At 37.8% G+C, this 21,394-nt stretch overlaps 1 protein-coding gene across 3 annotated transcripts in view; it reads left to right on the top strand.

Moving 5' to 3' along the window:
• LOC145981364 (uncharacterized) overlaps window positions 1-21,394 on the top strand; it is a 39,697-nt gene that overhangs the window by 6,727 nt on the left and 11,576 nt on the right. For 2 of the 3 annotated variants that reach the window (XM_083114599.1, XM_083114600.1), the window contains exons 2-3: window positions 1,531-1,644; window positions 3,590-3,975. In XM_083114599.1, the coding sequence (XP_082970725.1) occupies window positions 1,552-1,644; window positions 3,590-3,975 (479 nt within the window). In that variant the 5' untranslated portion in view covers window positions 1,531-1,551. The remainder of the gene's footprint in view (window positions 1-1,530; window positions 1,645-3,589; window positions 3,976-21,394) is intronic. The other variant, XM_083114601.1, reaches the window with a different exon arrangement.

The raw sequence follows: 21,394 nt of genomic DNA, 5'->3' as shown, positions 1-21,394 counted from the left end.
GGAAAATGTTCCGTGATGGGAAAATATTTACTAGCAGTTTATGGTAGAAGGAAAATATTGTGGAAGTGTTCAGGAAAAAGTCATGGAGAGTATATTCCCTTACTTCTCTAGTTTCTCCAATTAAAATGTGAAAGGGGTACATCTTATCCTTTTAGCTTAGTGGAAGGAAATCTTCTGGATAAACCAAGTTAGATGCTTCTCTTAAACAAAACCTGCCTAGCTCAATAAAAACTGTTGAATTAACGCATTAACTGCAGCATAGCTATGTACATACTCTCTAAAATTGGGTCTTTTTTTTTTTTGCAGAGGATCTATATATAGACGATATTTCAAACTTAACGGTTCTTGTATAACGGCAAGTCATTTTTATATGCTACTATTATACTGAATGCAACTCCAACTGGTGGTTGACCTTGATGGCTATTTCTGGCGCACCTTGTCCCCAATCATTTTCGGGGGCATGTGGTCCGATGGGTGTCAACAAACTCAGTTCCAAAGTAAAAGCTGAAGGAATCACATTGCTCTCCCGAAGCAACGTTGCCAAGCGTATTTCTGTTTTTGCCAGTTCTCTTTATATGACTGTGTGTCCGCCTGCATTCCAAACTGTTGATGGTCCTTCCGGAAACTTCATCATTCAGGACTGCTTGTGGAGTTGTACCATTAACCACCGCTGATTTCTGGTGTTGACAATACCGTTGCCTGAGAAGACTCTTTCTCGCTTTACAGTACGTTGGCAACATGTGGTGGACCCAATGCTCATTTGTTTTGTCCCACGAAGCACGTTTGGTACCTTGTGACTCGAAAATGTTCAATCTCAGTCAAAGAAAATTCAACTGATCACTGATTCACTGTTTCCCAGCCACCAGTTATAGTTGCATTCAGTATAGTCTAGGTGGGCCATTGGCCATCAAAAATTGCATTGTTGATGCTTTGTCAGTTCCTGAAATTTATTTTTGCAATATGCAATTAGAGCCGTGATGTAGTTGGTAGGGTGTCTGACTGCCATGCAAGAGACCACAGTTCAATTCCTAGGGTGGGTGTTCTGAGGTCTGAATTTTACCAGCCTAGTCCCTGCATATAGTGGCTCTTGGAATCACCCAGCATCAAATAATGTGCACATGGATGTAACCCTGGAGGGTAAAGGTGGCTGGAGTTTGGTGCTGATCACATCACCTCCAAAATGGCCAGGATCAGAAATATGTAGTGGGGACCTACCCTCACATTCCCTAAATGTGCTTTCAAGGCATGGTGCTATATACAGGGTGAACCTTATCTTCGACCTTACCACATATGGAATGTTTATTTGCAGCATAGTCTATATATAAATTGTTTTCCTTAGCTTCATTTTGCGGCAAGTCTTTTTATAGTTAATTTTTGGCACTATTTATCTATATAGAGAGATGATTTATTTTTGGTCGTACTTCCCTTCAGCGTCGCTGCAGGGAAGGGGTTAAAATCAGTAGTTACATACAACAATTTTCTACCTACATTTCTGAAAAATCATATATATTTTTTTTATAAAAACCAAAGGAACAACTTCATATTAATGCCATGGATGAAGGAGATGAGTTTGCTACCCTGACATCTGAGACATCTGGTGGTGAAACTTCCAAATTACTAGCAGCTACTGACGATAGTAAGCGGGTGAGTTCAACGCAAGAGCATGGTTTGTTCTGCTTTGGAAAATTGTTTGTTATTTAATTTGCATTTGCATGGTTCTTCCTCTACAAATACACATTCTTATTGCAATACAGAAAATGTAGAGATACTTTGGCCATATATATTAGATTAGACTAGATGTGAAAGGTTGTTTTATATTTCAATTTAAATTAGCGAAAAAAATGAAAGGTATTGTAGAATGTTGCCAAAACTACTGTAAGGAAGTGTAATGGTACTCTTTGTGTACAATGTTACCATTTGATTCATTTCCGAAAATATAAGTTAATGTCCAGCCTCTTGTGAACGATCTGCCTTCCTACTTTCGTGATACCTACCCCTTCCTCCAGAAAAATAACACCTTTTCACCATTGTCCCTGAACATCACCCTTGCTATGGATGATGTAACTTCCCTTTGCACCAACATACCTCATTCCCTCGGCCTCTCGCTATCCTCCGTGGTGCACATTCCGTTACGACACCAAGGGTCCCAGGTTTGAATCCCATCTTGGGCATGGATGTTCTTTGTGATTGTAACAACTTCAATGTATCTTCATTCATTCCAATTGTTGAGATTAGCCAAAAGGGGCATAAAAGTGAAGGAAAATAAACCGTATCAATCACTCAAAGCCATCAACCTCCGCTTCATGGAGTTCTATCTCAGCAGAAGACTACACTAACTTCTTGATCCACCTAACCCACCTTGTCCTCATGTGCAACAGCAACACCTTTGAAGACCAACATGACCTATAGATCAGAGGCACAGCCATGGGTACTACAATGGCTCCGTCCTATGCCAACGTTTTCATGGAAAAACTCTAAGGTCCTGGAGAGACAACCCCTAAAACCTCTCCTCTGCCTCCGTTTTATAAACATGTTCCTGATGTGGACACATGGGAGAACCATCCCTATCCACTTTCCTGGACCAACTCAGCCATGTCTGCTCCATCAAGTTCGTCTGGAACCTCTCTACCATCCAAACTGCAATTACACATTGAGGAAGGTCATTTGAGAACACCCATACATGTCACACCCACCAAGCACATGGAATGTCTACACTTCTCCAGCTCCCACCCATTCCACACCAAGAGAGCCATCCCATTTCCTCTGATCCTAAGAGGACAACACCTCTACACTTAACCCACCTCCCGACAGAACTACAACCTCCGTCTACACTAATCCTTGTCAACTGTGAATATCCTTCCACCTTAGTCTCCAAGTAATCTCCCGAATTGCCACCAACTCCGCTGTACTTGTCATCCCAATTTAAGAAAAATCGGGCATATCCTATCCTCTCTGCTCCCCGTTCTACACAGCGATCCTTAAACCAGAAACAACTTACCTGACAAGTCCAGAGTTGTTTTCAAATGCCTCCTTTCCAACTTCAAGACATCCTGATGTAGAACACCCCTTCACCACAAAACCAATATCCACGCACTCATAAATGCAAGCTTGCAAGGTGCAAAACCTGCCACATTTCCATTACTTTTCACACCCTCAAGATTCATACAGTCAGTGGCAAATTTACCCTCCACCCTAAAGGGACCTACTGCACATCAAACCTTCTCGATGTCCTCACCTGCAACATCTGTGGTGTTTTTTTCCTGGGGGAATCATCAACGACCTTCAACTTCAGGATCAACAACTTTCGCTCCACCCACAACCTGGACTTCACCTTCGCCATCCATACCAACCATCACAATATCCCTTTCAATGATTGCTTCCGGGTAGCAAAAACACCCAACCCTCCCTAACCATCACTTTACAACTTCTCAAAACTTCAGATTTTCTAGTATCTGCTGTGTGTTTCTGCTTTCCTTTTTTGCTTGTTGCACACACACACACAGATACATGTATAAACATTTATGTATGTATTGTATATTGTCTTCAATTCGAGCACTATCTGATGTTTGTGTGTAAAATGTATTTTCAGATAGCAAGTGCCTTTTCCTCATCATCACAGATGGAGTTTCATGATCTCTCATTGTCCAACCTACTGAAGGAAGAGCCTGAGTTCAAGAGTGAATCAAATGAAGAGTCAACTGAAAACCCTTGGCAGCCACCACCATCATCATCAGTTATTAAATCTGAACCAAAGAAGGAACAAATGAAAGTAGAAGACCCATTGGACGTTGCTGGTAGCTCCTTTCACATATGCTTGAGCTCTGGTGCTAGGAAGAATGAATTTTTACAGGAGGATAGTAAGTTTGGTGCTGTTGCATGCAAAAGTGATGGCAGTGACAATGTTAAGGTAGAACCTGAAGATGTGAAGAGTGAACTCTCAATTGAACATAACGGTCCATCTGCAGAGATTGAAAGGTGAGTGCATGAAGTATTTTCAAATTACTGAAACTGACTACCACAATACTTTGATCATATTTCCTCAACTTGAATGTGACCGATGAAGGTCACGTGTGGGAAATGAGGGTTGACAGCTGGACAATAAACACATGCAGTTTTTGAGCTTGCTTTTCCTGGTCCTCCAGAGTGAAAGCTTGGATAATCCAATTCTTGCTTTTGCCATTAGCCCCGAGGGTTATCTGTGGGAGGAAGATTTGGATGTCTGGCACCACGAGGGTCTAAGAATAGACCTAGCCGAGCCATTAACACATGTGACATCAGACTTCAACAAAGGAAGGGAAATAGGACACTCGATGCCAGAAGGCAAAGCGAGAAATTTTTCTCGGAAATTCGTGCCCCTGAATTCTTTTTTGGTGAAATTTGTGCAACGAACTCTCCCTCCCCCCTCCCACACTTTCCCTCTTTTTGCATCGCAGGCAGGTCACAACAGATACGACCCGAGCTGCGAGTAGACAAGTGTGCTGTGTTTTGTGTCTGTCTGTGTTCGCTGTGGGCCTTTGTTCCTGGTGTGCAGTAAGTCCTTGCATCTTGTCTTCTGAAAATCTACTTTTTTATGTTGACTCGACTGTTCCGCCAAACGTGTCCGGAAAAAGGCAATTGAGTAAAAGGGAAATTTGTGACTTTCTAGATGACATGGACACTGAATGTGACAGTGTCGGTCCAGAGGGCCACGAAGCGGCTGAAGATGATCATGATGCTGATTGGGAGGATGCATCCGATTCTTCTTCGGATGAAAATGATCAACATCAAGTTCGTCAACCTGGGGTCCGCGGCCCGCTCATGTTCAGGGTCCAAATCCTTTGCCCTTTACTGGCCAGCCTGGACCTAAGATGCCTGATCTGACTCAAGACTCTTCGCCATTTGATTCATTTTGCCTATTCTGGACGGATGCTCTTTTCAACCTTCTGCTGGTAGAATCTAACAGATACTACCAGCAGTTTGTCGATCAGAAGCATCCGAACTGGGTAGAACCCCCCATCACCCTTCACGAACTTTTCCTATTCCTTACACTCTGGCTTTATTTTGGACACAACAAACCCAACTACATGGAATCCTACATGCAAAAGAACCTTTTTCATACTCCTTGGGTCGGCTATGTTCTATCCCACAACTTCTTCCGTCACATCCTTAGCTTCCTTCACTTTGCTGATAATTCCTTTCCCCCGGAAGACAGAACAGACCGACTGAGATGGATTTTTGACCATTTCAGGCAAAGGTACTTTGGCTTATACCAGCCGACGGAACACATTGCCATTATTCTCAAAGGGTAAATACTATTCAAACAATATATCCCAAAGAAGCACAAACGATTTGGCATCAAGCTATGACATTGTGGTTTATCTTGGAAAGGACAAAGTCAGACAGACTGCAACTATGACACTTGGAAAGGACAAAGCCAGACAGACTGCAACTATGACACCCATCCATGCCCTGGTCATGGAGCTAAGTAGGAGAGTTCAAGGAATTGGTCATAACTTTTTATGGACAATTACTTTTCCTCCCCCGAACTTTTTGATGATCTTGCAACAAAGCAAGTGCAATGTTGTGGGACCGTCAATAAGACTCGGTGTTCCATGCCCATTGACTTTAGGGGCCTCCCCGATGGCGCAGTGGTAGCGTCATCGCCTTGTAATCAAGGGGTTTCAGGTTCGATATCTGGTGGAGGCACATAGTGGTTCGGATTCCACTTTAACCTGTAGGTCCAATCCCGATTAGCCTTACAGTGCATATAGTGGACTCAAAACACCAAATCAATCAATCAATCATTGACTTTAGGACGAGCAAGACAAAACTTGGCGACCTGGACGTATGTACAAAGGGAGACTTGACAGCTGTACGTTGGCGTGACAAACATGACATCTTTGTGCTGACAAATTTCCACAAGGGAACTTTGTTGATGACCATGGTAACCCATTGAAACCCAAAATACACGGGTTACGTCGACAAGACTGACAGGATGGCCTGTACATATGCTGAATTATATGCCAATATATAACGTTATATTATGCCAATTCATCATTGTCAAACTGACAATGAAGTGGACAAACAAACTCTTCTTTTACCTTCTAAACCAATCAGTCCTCAATGCCCACATCCTCCTGAAGCAAGTTTCCCGGAATTGCTCACATCGTGATTTCCGAATAAGTTTGTTGGAGGAGCTGATCCAACAGGGTTTTTTTTTTTTTTTTTTGCAGGCTCCATTAGTTCCAATATTTTCCAAAATATTTTAGAAATTATTATACAAACAGTTATCAGATTATTTTGAAAATAATAGACTACTCACTAATAAACAATTTGGATTTAGGCCTAATAAAAGTACAACTGAGGCAGTGTTCACCTTAGTTGATAATATAATTGATGATCTTGATAATAAGTTAGATGTTAGTTTTAGAACCTATGACATGTCAAAAGCTTTTAACGCGATTAAACATGATATCTTATGTAACAAACTTAAATATTATGGATTTGATGAAAAATCGGTCAAGGTAATCTACTCATATTTATGTAATAGGATACAGACTGTGTATAGTCAAGGTAACTACTCTCAGGGTAGAATAGTGAAATATGGTGTACCACAAGGTTCTGTATTAGAACCTCTTTTATTTATTATATATATTAATGACCTACCTGCCAATATAGATAATGACCAAAGTGATGATACTTATTTGCTGATGATTTTGCACTCAAAGTGAATTCTCAGAATAAAAAAGATAACGGAATACTAGATAATCGAACAAATATTCTTAAAAATTGGTGTGCAGCCAATAACTTAGACCTGAACCTAGAGAAAACTAGTGAAATGTTACTTATAACAATAGGGCAGCAATAGAAGACACGAAGCAATTAAAATTCTTAGGATTATATATTGATGCACATCTAACATGGAACGATCATATTAATTATACAGCTAAAAAAATATCAGTGCTCGAAAAATTTTCTTCAAAGCTAGGCACCAGTTCTGAAAATCAGGCATCTGGAAACTGCCTACTAGCAATTGTGCATACTACAGTGTGTTTCAAAAGTCACACAACCAAAACTTTGAAAATGTATATCATGAAAACCGTAAGAGGTACTATTTACACCAGGTTCTCTGCACTAAATGAATCATGTACGCTATCACTGGGTTAATAAATTTACGTTAACATGTATCCAAATAAAAGCAATTACATTATTTTAATCAATATTGTTAATTTGCTGAAAACATCTTGAGAATTGATTTTCAAAATATATACCAACGTAGAAATTTTCAGCGGAAAATGCAGGATCGAACAGGACTGGAACACGGGTCTCTGATATACCGTGCCATTGCTCTAACCACTGAGCTGCTGTGCCAGCCTGGCCTCGCCTGATTTTCGCTGTCTCTGTTTTACCTGCATGGAATCTTCTCTGTCGGTGCTACCGCAATGGGATCTGTTGCCTTTGAAATACAGTAGACTTCAACGTTGCCTGGTTCCTCCCAGCATAGAGATGTTAATTATTGAAGATCAGGCACACACAGGAAATGTACTACGTAGAAATTTTCAGCGAAAAATGCATTAACGATTCCACACAGGTAAAATAGCGACAGCAAGAAATCAGGCGAGGCCAGTCCAGCTCAGTAGCTCAGTGGTTAGAGAAATTGTATGGTATGCCAGAGACCCAGGTTTGAGTCCTGGTCGAGCCTGCATTTTTCGCTGAAAATTTCTACGTAGTACATCTCCTGTGTGTGCCTTATCTTCAATAATAATACCAACTCTTAACAATTTGTGGCATCATTTGTTAGCATTTGACTAGTTGTAAAACAGTTGCTTTGTGAGGTTCAACAGAAGCAGGGGATTTTTCTTGGAAAACCTCTTGCACATGAGTGTAAGAATGAGTAGTAAAAATACTCTTCAGCAATGCACACGACTGCTCCAAAGAATACACCATGCTGAATCAATTAAAAGAACAGACATAGTAGTGTCGAAAGTGAGTGATGAGAATTCAGTGTAATCAGAGGCAGACTAGGATTCTCTCAAGAGTCCAATTTCGGCACAAAATCTTTGTTTATGATTTTTCACATAAATGTATAGCCAATACTTAGGCACATTTGGCGTGCGTCTGTTGACAATATTTCGACCTGCTAGCATTGCCATACGTGTCCCAAAAATTGCACTTTTTCACTCAACCCATAAAATCGCCAATATAAAATCCATCAAATGTTGCACATGACCAATATTGGTCGCAAATGACAGATTGACATGACATCAGTCATCAGAAATCTAATTATGACCCTTTGATAATTTGTTACGTATATTTCTCATTCAAAAGTGCATTTCTGGAAAATTTTTAACGCTCCCTTCCGCCAGTTATTAATTTAACTAAATTTTCTGTATGAAGAAAACTGATAATTTTAAGCATTGAAAAATATTTTAATGGATGAGACTTTACAATGCAGAAAACCTGGTGTAAATATCTCTTGCGATTTTCAATATATATTTTTTCAAAGTTTGGGTTGTGCTACTTTTGAAACACACTGTATATGAAGCTGAGCATCACGGTATTCAAAACATTGTGAAATCATTCGAGAAAAAAGAAAATGGGGTGTTGGGGGACAAAGAGTAAGACATTATTACTGACTCTCTTGAATGTTCACAACGTTGATTTTTTTTAAAAAAAAAATCATATGCTAACTTACGCTGTACTGCAATTTGAACTTAGAATCATCAAAATTTCATATATATTATAGCATAAGATCACAGTCGCCAGGTGACCTGGCGACCGGGATATTTCGAGCCCTGTATGTGTGTGTGTGTGTGTATATATATATATATATATATATATATATATATAAATCAAAGAAGGTAAAAGGAAACACTCACCGGGCAGTAGAAAAATTCAAAATTTTCGCTAACTTCGTAGCATCATCGGTGTGAGGAAAAAGAGATGGAACCGGTTCAATCTCTTTCTCCTCACACCGATCATGCTATGAAGTTAGCGAAAATTTTGAATTTTTCTACTGTCCGGTGAGTGTTTCCTTTTACCTTCTTTGATTTTTACTTAGCCCTTTTGGCCCTCCTTGCTTTTATCCATTATATATATATATGTTACATAGACTGAGTGGATGTGATGTACACTTCGCAACGTCTTATTTGACCGCCCTGAAAAATTTCAAAGTCCGGAATTCGTAAATTTGGCAGCATAGCGCTTCAGAGCCAACTAAGAGTAGCCAACTTTGCAACATTTCTTCTTCCTGAATGAAAACGCTCGTGATTTTGTTTCATTCTTTCACATTCCATAATGTAAATATACCCTAAAGCAGTAATAAAATATATGAGTAGACAAAAAATGTTAAGTAGAAATACGAATGTTGAAAATATTTCAAGATTCTTCGTTCTGAATTTGAAAATAGGAAAATGTATGTGTATTGTGAAACACTGAACAGGTTCTCATCCACCTGGAAAGAATTGCGGTCATATTTGAATGCAAGAAGGCAAATTTATGATGATTTTATGGGAAATGTTTAGTAAAGATACCTTGCACAACACCAAACGATTCTGCAAAGTGTGTCTTTTCCTTGGTTCTTGGCGAAAAATGGTTCGAAACTCCGGCACAATGTTGCTTCAACTGAGATTGACGTGTTTTACTGAGCTTTCTGTTAGCAATCTTCTGGAGTAGTTGGTTAGATGACAGCAATGTCGCTTTTTTTTTACTGTATTCGTCAAGATCGATACATCGTAGGTTCAAACCCCACCCTTTCCTTATTATTTTTTTCCTTTTTATTTACCGAGTAGGAAGTGTTCTAATAACGTAATATAATATTATATGATATTACTGTAAATATTTATGCGATGCATGCTCAGTGGCGGCGATTGGGTTTCAAAACTGATGGGGCAAGGTGGGGGAGGGGGGAGGGCAAGGACAGTTTCTTTCCTTTGGTAGATAATGTTTAGCATAGTGCTGGGTCATCTGCCCCTCCACACTCCATAATCGTCGCCACTGTGCATGCCTCAAGTAACGCTTCAACTAATGTTTTTAATCTTTCAGTGATTGGCAGGATTTTAGGAAATACTTTTCCTTTCATTCAGCTGTTATAAGTTAACACATATTAAGAACTTACATGTCAACTTTCTGCATCCGGAAATGCTGGACATAAATCGCATAAGTATCAACGGAAATATCCAAGAAACGTGGATAAGCATTCTCATCCAAAGCCGTTTACTTCCCGAAAAAGATTTTGCAAAGAAGTAGGTTTGAACCCATGACCTGCCAGTCCATAAGCAAATGATCCCCCTACACCACACGGTTCACGTTATTTTATGCACTCCGTTCGGATCCCACTTTAAACTGTAGGTCCAGTCCCGATTAGCCTTACTATGCATAAAGTTGACTTAAAACACCAAATCAACCAATTCATCTCCTTTCAGAGTGGGCCTTCTATGATACTGTAGTCGGTCAGCATCCGAAAATACAGTTCTGCTTCGCATATACCAGAGTGTAATTGCATTTAATATTGTGACTAATTTTACTTTAAAACTACAGATTAAGACGATAATAGTGTCCAGAAAAAGAATCTCAAAGTAGATCTTCACACGAAGTATTTTAATCCATTGCCAAACATTTCAGTTAAGAATAATATAATGCTTTTCTATTGACCGTATTTTCGATTCATGGTGAATTTGCTAAAAGGACCATGTCAAGAAATCTACATATGTAAGTTTTACTAGTAAATGCATTTAAAATGCACGAAACAACAGGGGACGAGAAAAATAAACCTAAAAAATAAGTAAAAATGCAACAAAAACTGTTAAAAACACTGACAAATAAACTAAAAGTCAAAAAAGGCCGAAAAATGAAAAAAAAATTTAAAATGGAAAGTGTTTTCCGGCTCTAACTGAAGGGAAACGGACATGATATCAGGTTTAGCATTGTTTTTAAGGGTCAGAAAAAAAGTTGATTTTTCATCAACTTCCGGACCCTAATTAGTAATTATGACCATTGAAAAAGTTGGAGGTAGCTTACTTAAAATTTTCTGGCTGAGGGATCGTATCGTCCCATATCTCCACTTCATAATAAAGAAAAACATCAAGTTCATATTTCGAAAATGACTTGGAGTTTTCCACCACAAAAATATGTTTTTCATAGTTTGAAGTTCGTTAGTATTATCTTTCAAGGTTTCCATTGTTTCAATTTCACACATATTTTATATTTCATACGTTCCTTCTCTTTTCATACAGTCTTTGGAAAAAAGCTGAAGTTTCTTGTCAAACGGGGTCTGGTTCAAATGACTCCTTCTCGCTCTCCTGTTCCTACCTTAAACAAACAACAAAATACTTCGTAACTATACGATTGCTTGTTCAAAACACGGAATTTTTACACAATTTACAAAATATGACAAAATGCCAATAGACATGTTCATCATTTTTCCCTTTCAGCGTTTCTCGATTTTATCTGAATTCGTTTCCTCATGAAAATTGCCATAAGGAAATTATAGACATGACATTATGTGTGAATTGGTTTCTTCAAACTGGTAGCAAATTTTAACATGAGCTACCTGGAGAAGAGGTAGTGTGCTTGATTCTTACGAGGGAGGTTGTAGGTTCGATTCTCCACCTAGGCAGCGATTTTTTCAGGAGTATATCGTTGGGTGTAAAGTTTATCCACCATGCTAAGAAGTTAACATTGGTCTCTGTATTTCACGAGAGGAAAGGAAATAGTAAGAGGAAGTTATTTCGATGATAGGAGGAAGGCATATGCCACGTGGAATGCGCAGAATCAAGTTACATAGAGCTAAGTCTGTAATGGTGGTTTCGAATATTGCAAAGTTAGTGTGGAAACCTTGTTATATCTGATACTTGTACTTTCTGTTCAAAGAAGACAATCATTTTAGATACAAAGCAGTGACGAATTAACGATCATTATGAGGTTTTGAATTTTTTGTTTGTCACTCACTATATAAATACTTATTAGTAGTTTCTTATCAAATCGGACTTCGTTGCAATAACAATTTATTTATGTTAATTAGAGATTTACTATTAGTTTTAGACGCATGATAAGATGGCGGTGAGGGGATTGACAACAGTCATTACGAAGGAACGGACATAAAATTACCAATCTTAGCAATTTGAACTCATTAAACGCTCTCCTTCATTACAGTACTGCACTACATCACTACTTAACATAACTGTATATATTTTTTTAGTATATCGAAATCAAATAATCAATATTTTAGGTGTCAGTGAAGAACAAACAATACATAACTTAAATAACATTACATTTTGCATCCTGAATACATATATGTGATTTGTAAATTAATCATGATGTGTGTGTTAACACAACATATGAACAATAACTAAAAAGAAAAGTTTTAACTTTAAATCCTGGAAATCTCCAACTTCTAAGGGGAAATATGCGCAGAAGGGACGTCCCTCAAGTGTGCATCGGATTCATTTTTTAAATATTCTAATATCAACGGTATCTGTTCAGCAAGCAAAAAAAAAGAAAAAAAAGAAAGAGGAGAGGGTTGGATTTGAACCAGCGACCTTTCACGCTTGATGAAAAATAAGGATAGCAGCACCTAACCAACTATTCTATGTTAACTTAATGACGTTATACCCTTAAAAACATGTTGACGTTTATGAAGACTCCCACCTTCCTGTGTTTCAAGCACATATTCTCATGTAAAATATATGTTTTTGAGAACTGATCGATATTATGCAAGGTATTGTAAATAAAATGTCGCATAAACTCCTCACAAATTTGCTTCTTTCTGCACAAACTTGATGGCAATTTCCTCCAGGTGGAGAAAAACTCTGTTCGGTGTTTCAAACACCCCAAATTTCAAGTTGAGCAAGCAGAATCGTAAATATCCTTCAAGGTTCTTTTTCCAATTTATTATATCTGTTTGATTGTGTATTATAATAGCGGTTTACAGTTTCTATGTTCATGGAAAGTGTTAAATTGAAAACCTATCACCGCAGCGTTTTTCGTCTAGTGGAAGGACCTAGTCAAAGTTGGCTACTCTCACCTGGATCTGAAGTGCAATGTTGCTAAGTTTACGATTTTGGGACTTAGAATTCTTTCGGGGCGGTCAAATAAGATGTTGCGAAGTGTACTATTGAAAGTATATTATGCTCAAATTCATAGCATATTGAATTATAGTGTGCAAGTATGGGGTAATAACATGCAAATAAATAAAATATTCGAACTTTATAAAAAAGCGGTGAGAATAATCTGCAAGGAGTCCCCTAAATCACACTGTCGCCCTTTATTTGTTAAATTGTAAGTATTCAGTCTACCTTCACTGTATATCTATAGGATTTTATATTTAGTAGCCTACATAGTAATTTACAAAAATTTTCGACAAACGGTATAAATCACCAATACAATACAAGAAATTGAGACAATCTAAGTATAAGAAGATACCAACATTGTAAATCTAAAAAAAATATGACTTACATGGATATGGCAGTAAAAATTTACAATCAATTACCACAATATTTAAAATCTCTACAAATGAATAGTTTTAATAAGTTTATTTTAAAAATTTTGAAAAATGAGTGTGTCTGTGAAGTTAATGAATACTACTCAATAGATTTTGAGAAATACTTGATCAATGAAAATGAAACTAGAGATCTTAATACATAAAATATGTATTTACAATGTGAAAATAGTAATTATTTATTTTATTTATTGTATAAATTAATAATAATACAAGTTGATGTTGTCGATACATTCTTGTAATGTCATATGGCAATAAAAAGATCTTATCTTATCTAGGACTTTGCCTGGTGCTGATCTCGCACCTCCCCAAATGGCGAGATTGCAAGCTTCAGCAAACAGGCATTATCAGTCTCCTTATACATTCTCGGTATTATATGTTGGTATTTCCACTGAGGTTTGGAACCCTCTGCTTGCAAGAACCATGAGTGCGGACTCATTTTGCAATGCATAAAGCTACTTCTCTCTTCTCTGTAAAGCAAACAACTTAACTCTTTCATATAAGTGAAACAATTGAATCGAACAAAATAAAGTGTCATATTTCCTTACATTATCAATGGGATTTATGCTTCAGTACAGTATATCCAAGTGAAGTACTGTGAAACTGACAACATGCAGTTGTACCATTAATGCTTACGAAAAGGGTATGTAGGTATTAGAAATTTAACGCAAGGAATTTATAGAATTACATTGGATAGGTACCTTAATTAGCTAACCACACATTAAAACAGGAACACACTAATAATAAAAGCTTCTGAAAGTTCATATACGAGGGGCATCCTGAAAAAAGCTCCAATGGTGCCTATACACAGCACTATTGGTCGGAGAGCGACACACACACATGCAGGCAGGAAGAAGTGGCATGTAGATGTAATCTGGTACAGTTGCAATGCAGCCGTTTTAGGACAGTTCTAGGTTAAAGATTGCAGCTCTCATAAAGTCTCACACTGACTGCGATGTAGCCTACATTGCACGCTCAGAATTTGGCCCAGAGCCACCAGCAATCGTGTGAGGTGTGCAGACCAGACGTTGTGAGTGATAGTATGGTCAGACGATGATGCAGACAATTCACGGAAGGCCAATCGAATGTGCACAACCCCATACAGCTGATTAAACACAGGCTCTTTGCATCACTACAGGTGAGAGATCTTGGACCACTCCCTGTACAGCCCTGGTCTTGAATGTACTGACTTTCATCTCTTTGTTTAACTGAAGAGGTTTCTGGCAGGGCAAGGATTTGACAGCTAGACTGTGGTAGAGATAGTTCCAGTCTTTGCTGCCAGACACATATACCATGGGCATACAAAATTTAGTGCCATGCTACGACAAATGTCAGAACAACGGTGGTGATTGTGCCGAAAATTAGGTTAGGAATCACTGTTACTAATGCAATAAATTGTACGTATATATTACTCCTGCAATTTAAGGGGTGAGGGACAATTTCCCCTTGAACTGATATTCTTGTTTTATTTATGCCTAATCGGTAGGGACCTTGATATTTTATTTTATTTTCAAATTGGTGTATTCTCTATTTTTTTTTTTTACTATACAGTGTTATTTCTCCCAAAAATCACATTTTCATTATAGCGCATTTTCTGGCAAATATCTGAAATTATACCTTCATGGTGTTTTTAAACTACTGTTTCAAATTGTAAGTCACATGGCTTAGACCTCTTCGTGAGAGTTTGATATCTTGAAAGTTATTTTGGGAAAGTTATTTTCCATACCCCTTTTTTTATTTTAAGGTAAGCGTTTTAGATAATGCAATTTTCCCCGTATATACTGAAGGGTGCATAATGACCATAAGTGGTGACACACCCAAAAAATTAAAATCAATCTATCTCACGTGACAAATACCTATATATTGGCATTATCTTTTTGTGACTTGTTAGTGTTACGTTTCCCAAAATTCGCATTTTTGTTTTAGAACATTTATCTGCCAAATATACCGAAACGTAATACTCCATTGTGCTTTTAAACTATTATTTTAAATTGGAGGTCACATGGTCTACGTATTTTCGTGACAGTTTGATATGTTGGAACAGATTTTTGAGGAAGTAAAAGTGAAGTGCTCCCCTGCACTTTTCCATGAAGTTGTATAGGGGTTTGGAGTTAGGGCCCCACTTTCTTGATCACTGCTGAAGGTGGGGGTGATGCAAGACTATTAGAAGGAAGGCTGGGGCCATACCTGATCACGTGGTCCTTGACGTCACGGGCGGACAGATCGCTCCGTGCCACGGTTTCGCAGCGGAATCAATGCAGAAATTATGAACAAAAAAGAGCCGTCATTATGCCCAGAAGCTAGCTGGGACTGAATATACAGGTTCACTTAGGATCCGAGATAATGTATGTCTTCAGAATTGGATTATACAGCTATTAACATATGTATTGAATCGGTAGTTTTTAGGTTGTCACATTTCTCTCTGAAACCTAAAGTTTCATGTAAAATTGAAGTTAATATGCCTGGTCATGCGTTTTGTTAAATAAAGGCAGAAAGCCAAAATTATGGATAAGTTGAATATGTAAAAGAAAACAACCTCATCTATTGCTCTCTTTTAGGAGTGAGAGAGGAGCTGTTTTCACTTAACTTCTTCAAATTTGGTAACTTTGCTTCGACTATTGATATTTATTTCATCATTAATTTGCCTTATTCAGATTACAGTTGTGAGTCTTATGAATCTTTGAACTACACAGGGAGAAATGTGAGGAAGTTCCGTGTGTATTATGTCACAAACACTTTAAACAACTTTCGACTGAACGATTATATATATATATATATATATATATATATATATATAATCAGTGGGATGTCGAACAAGGGTGCCCACAGGTGGGTATGTGAAAGCTGGTTGCGTCCACTTAACTTTGGGGAGGGGGGGGGCGATTGTGATGAAAATTTGACTGAATAAATAATAGAACAATGGAGAACGGAAGTTGAACTATGTTGTCATTTAAGTATCACTCGTATATAAATAGCAAGTTGTGTATTTCCAAGGGAATTATAACAGTTACTATGTATTATTAGTGTTGTTAACGAGACTAGACACGAGAAGAGATGGAATTTTCACGCGACGAGACATATTAGTGTCGCCTCTCGGCAACACGGTATATCTATTTGAGGTGCACAATATCCAGCTATTACATATTAAACCTTAAATTTTTATCATGAATTCTGATGTGGAATTATCCTTGGTTGCGGAAGTTTCCAACTCTATAGTAAGGAAATTGAGCACTAGGATGGGAGATAGCCAAGTCTTGAGTATTAATTACTGTTGTGGGAATTTTGGTGTGGCGATTGAGAATTAAATTATTTGGAGGAGGTCGAGATTTAACTCTTCAATACCAACAGTGAACTTAAAATTGACATAGGAATTTTGGTGGGGCAGGATATTAAATTGGGGGTATATGCTTGCAGTTTTTATCTTACTATACTCGTGAGAGCCTTTATTATAAATTACAATATTATTATAAATTAAAATATTATTATAAATTAAAATATTATTATTTTTTATTCTAATAATTGTAACCCAATTGAAGTGTATGGTAGTCTGATGTTGTGTAATGAGACTACTGGTATCGCAATCCACTAACAAGTCTCGTTAGATGCGATGTGTTCAGTGATATATTGTCACCCGCTGTTTTTATTTTTTCATCGGAGATTACGACACGTCGCAACACCTCACTGAAGGCATTGTAAACTGCAGCACCCCGCAACCCACCAGGGTGCGAAATCATTGAAAACTGGTGATGGGGAGAAACTTCTTAACCTAAAACCCTCTCCCCACAAACATATGTGTGAATTATACGATGTACATATTTTTCAATGTTATTAAAAGTAAAAATAAATTACTCAATTAAAATAATTATTATGATTATTAATTAGAAATTAATTTGTTACTTTCATACATATCAGATAGTGTAAAGCAGTTAACTAATTCCATTACTAACCGGTTAAAGATGTTAATAAATAATGGCAGTTGAAGTGGTTTTATTATGCGTAAGTTTTTGTTTAGCTTGTGCACTATGTTAATATAAATCAATTAGATTTCATAGTTATTATTGTTTTGCATTCTTGTTTTACTTTTATTGTGCGTATTGATGTAGATTTGTTAGTGATCTCTTGAGAGAGAAAGCATTCAACACTCACAGCCACACTAATTTGTGTGTGTTTTCGATATTATTCTTAGTAAGGTATATTTGAAATTAAAAGTAATTGCTTATCTTTTCTTTGTTATAACAAAAACTGTCCCCCCCGGGAAATTTTTCGTGGGGGGATTTTTGAGGCCAAGATTATTACTGGTGTGGGGAAATCCCCCCTCGTCCACTCCAGGATTTCGTACCCTGAACCCAACAATCCAAAAATACAAGAAAAAAGGAGCGAAAAGAACAAAACAGATCAGCCTTTCCACGTTTCTTTCCGTATGGGGTAAAGACTCAGCTGGGTTTTGTCCGCCCATGACGTCACACCCGCGGCAGTCGCGAAAAGAGGCGTGTCTGACCCCAGCCTTTCCTTCTAGTAGTCTTGGGGGTGATGTGATCAGCACCATGCTCCTGGCTACCTTGATCCTTCAAAGTTTCCTCAAGGTACTTGCTTCATATGATGCTGGGTGGGCGCCGGAGCAATTTGAATAGGTGGAAAACATCCCAGTTCTCCCCCGCAGGGGATCGACCCCGTGTGTCTCGCATAGTAGTCAGATGCCCTAACGACTGAGCTTCATTATTACTCGCTCGACAAATGCCGATGGTGCGCACTTAACTTGGTAATTCAAAACATATCTCGTGCGACAAATACAAAGGTGTGGCTCCTGTGTGACAGTAGATACGCACTCGATCTCCTGTTAGAACCCTGCCACTTTGCTCTGTGATGGAAATTGTTTTGATAGAAGTTGAAAAAATCGTGGGAAATACATGATTTAATGTGGCTGTCGGAATTATTCCATGTACATATAACTCTATAGTTTACTCGAGTAAAATGTTGGAAAACTTGCATCTTCTATGTACACAAACATGGCCTAGAAAAGACAAAAATGTTGGATTTCATCGAATGTTTCATTGTTTTAGGACATTTCTTTAAAAAAATCACTAAAAAAAGTCCAACAATTCGCATTTTATGCCAAATTCGCATTATTTCGATATTTTGAACAGGCGAAAAATGTGTCCAGACATCACTGCACATTCCTAAACATAACTTCGCAGCAATTACCATTGTTCACGGTTTTGGTGTATGCGAAAAATCAATGTCCCTACTAATTGGAAATTACTTTCTGGCCACCCCTTGTATAAATCAATAGATGGAAAAGTGAAAATTTAGCAGGGCTGGCAGAGAAAAGTCAATTCTTGAAGAAAGTGATTTACTTTTATGATTGAATGATTTGAGTAAATATGATATTAAAATATTTACGTATTTATTATTAGTATTTTATTTCATAATACTGGACATTAACCTTACACAGTGAGAGTCTAATGATCAACTCTCACGAGTTTAAACAGACAGGACAGAGGGTGGCGTTAATTTCATTGCAATAAATTTGAGGTTGGGAGCATGCACTTGCCAATTTTTATAACGTTCACCAATGCAGATTTGTGTTTCACTTTTTCGTGATAGTATTCAATATATATCTCGTTTGGTTGGATTTTTCTTGATATCTAAGAATAGTGCAATGTCATTGTAAATGCATGTTAACTTGTGCGAAACCAGTAATACGTCAGGATAATGAAAGGAAACCTTTGTAAGCACTGCTACATTAAATAAGGTGAAGTGAGCCAGAAGAGTAATAAAATTCCAGCAGCATATTTGCAGTCTAAAGCTCTTCTTGTTTATGCATTCGATTTTTGTTGGATGTTGCAGTCCATGCAATTTCTGTCGCATGTTGTAGTGAGATACTTTGTCGGATGGCGATATTCGACAAAAATCGTATGTATGAATGGAACCTATTTGTTTCCATGTTCCTTCAGATTGCCCCACAAAATGCTTTACTATGACGTCCGACAACTATCGGATGGCACCACCTGCTCCTATCCCCTCCATCTATTGACAAGTCCCCTTACTACTCCCATACGGACATGAAAAAATGATAATTCAATGCATTTTCCATGTAATATTTAGAGGCTTAACCTTAAGGTCGTACTGGTCAGATGATACCATATGCTATCATGGTGCTGATTATGAAATGAATGTGCTTTTTGGACCTTCATACTCTTATGTTTGGGTGGAAACTCTGACACAGGTCTGGAGCAAGCCTGGGAAATTCATATTAATGACCAACCTCTCCCCTCTCCGCAACATATCCATGCCACATTTCCGAACAGTTTCACATTTTGGCTCATTATTCAACTTGTATGGCACCCAGGAACATGAAACACGTTTCAATCTCTTTGGAAACGTCCACTCTTTGAATAGAATACTAAGGTTTGAACCTTCTCACCAAAATAGCAGGAGAAGAGGGGCAAACTCCAGATTTTTTTTGTTGTTTTTTTAATTGAAATTCGGTAGTAGCGCCCCCTTCCTCGGTTCGGATGGATGGATGGATGATTAAGGTACCTATCCAATGTAATTCTATAAATTCCTTGCGTTAAATTTCTAATACCTACATACCCTTTTCGTAAGCATTAATGGTATAACTGCATGTTGTCAGTTTCACAGTACTTCACTTGGATATACTGTACTGAAGCATAAATCCCATTGATAATGTAAGGAAATATGACACTTTATTTTGTTCGATTCAATTGTTTCACTTATATGCAAGAGTTAAGTTGTTTGCTTTACAGAGAAGAGAAAAGTAGCTTTTTGCATTGCAAAATGAGTCCGCACTCATGGTTCTTGCAAGCAGAGGGTTCCAAACCTCAGTGGAAATATCAACGTATAATACCGAGAATGTATAAGGAGACTGATAAATTACAAATTGTATTTCTTAATACATTCACTCTTTACTCTTATCTCATTTAGTCGTAACTTTAAAAATAATCAAGTATTTTATTTTAAACTTACTGCATATGACAAAATTCTGTAATCTTTCCCTAGCTTGTGAATTGTAATAATTTTCCAAATTCACTATTTTGCAGTTTGAATTCAAATCATAGAGAATAGAGAAATTAAGTCAATTTCATAGAAGATGATATTGGTACTTAACAAAACCATACGTGGATCTGTATGAGTTTATTATTTCCATTTGCAAAAACATTGATTTAGTTTAGTTTGCAATTGTCAAGGAAAAATGTAAATTTTGTCCTGGAAAACCTGGAAAAGTCAGGGAATTTCATTTCTGCTTATTTGTACCCACCCTGACAATGCAAGGAGTGCAAGGTTTATTTATATATAGATCCTTGTTTCCAGGCATTCCACATGGGCAACTAGGTGGTGAGTACCTATATTACATAACACTAATTATTTCACTGCACAATATTCTAAATAACTACCCATCCATCAAACATGTCTCTTTTTTGATCTGTTTGCTACCAATGTAACCCAATGTGATGTTTTTGACATTGCATTGTTCCACATATAGCCTCATTGTCCACCTTCTCTGAAAGTCAGGAACATGAAACATGTTTAATTTCATTGAGATAGGTGCATTCTATGAAAGTAAGGTTAAAGTTTACATCCTCTTCCCAAAATAGCAGGAGAAGAGGGGGCAGACTCCAGATTTTTCCTTTTTCCCCATTGAAATTCGGTGGTCGAGGCCTTCCCCCCCCACAACCTCCCCCCTTCGGTTGGGCATTCTGAGTTGTACACAGTTCCATGCCCTGATGCTTTTGCTTCCAAACAAAAGTTATCCGAAGTAGATTGGTCCCATAGTGCCAGAGTTATAACAATTTTCTGAGCACTATGCAAATTAGCTATCTTTGATAAAAAAGACAGTTTCACATATTACATCATAATTGACCTTGTATGACAGCTAGGAACATGAAACATGTTTAA

The sequence above is a fragment of the Lepisma saccharinum genome, chromosome 29, assembly GCF_977018435.1.
Source record: "Lepisma saccharinum chromosome 29, izLepSacc3.1, whole genome shotgun sequence".
NCBI classification, from domain to species: Eukaryota; Metazoa; Arthropoda; class Insecta; order Zygentoma; family Lepismatidae; genus Lepisma; species Lepisma saccharinum.
Note: the sequence above shows the minus strand (reverse complement) of the source record. Positions and strands in the feature narration are given on the sequence as shown.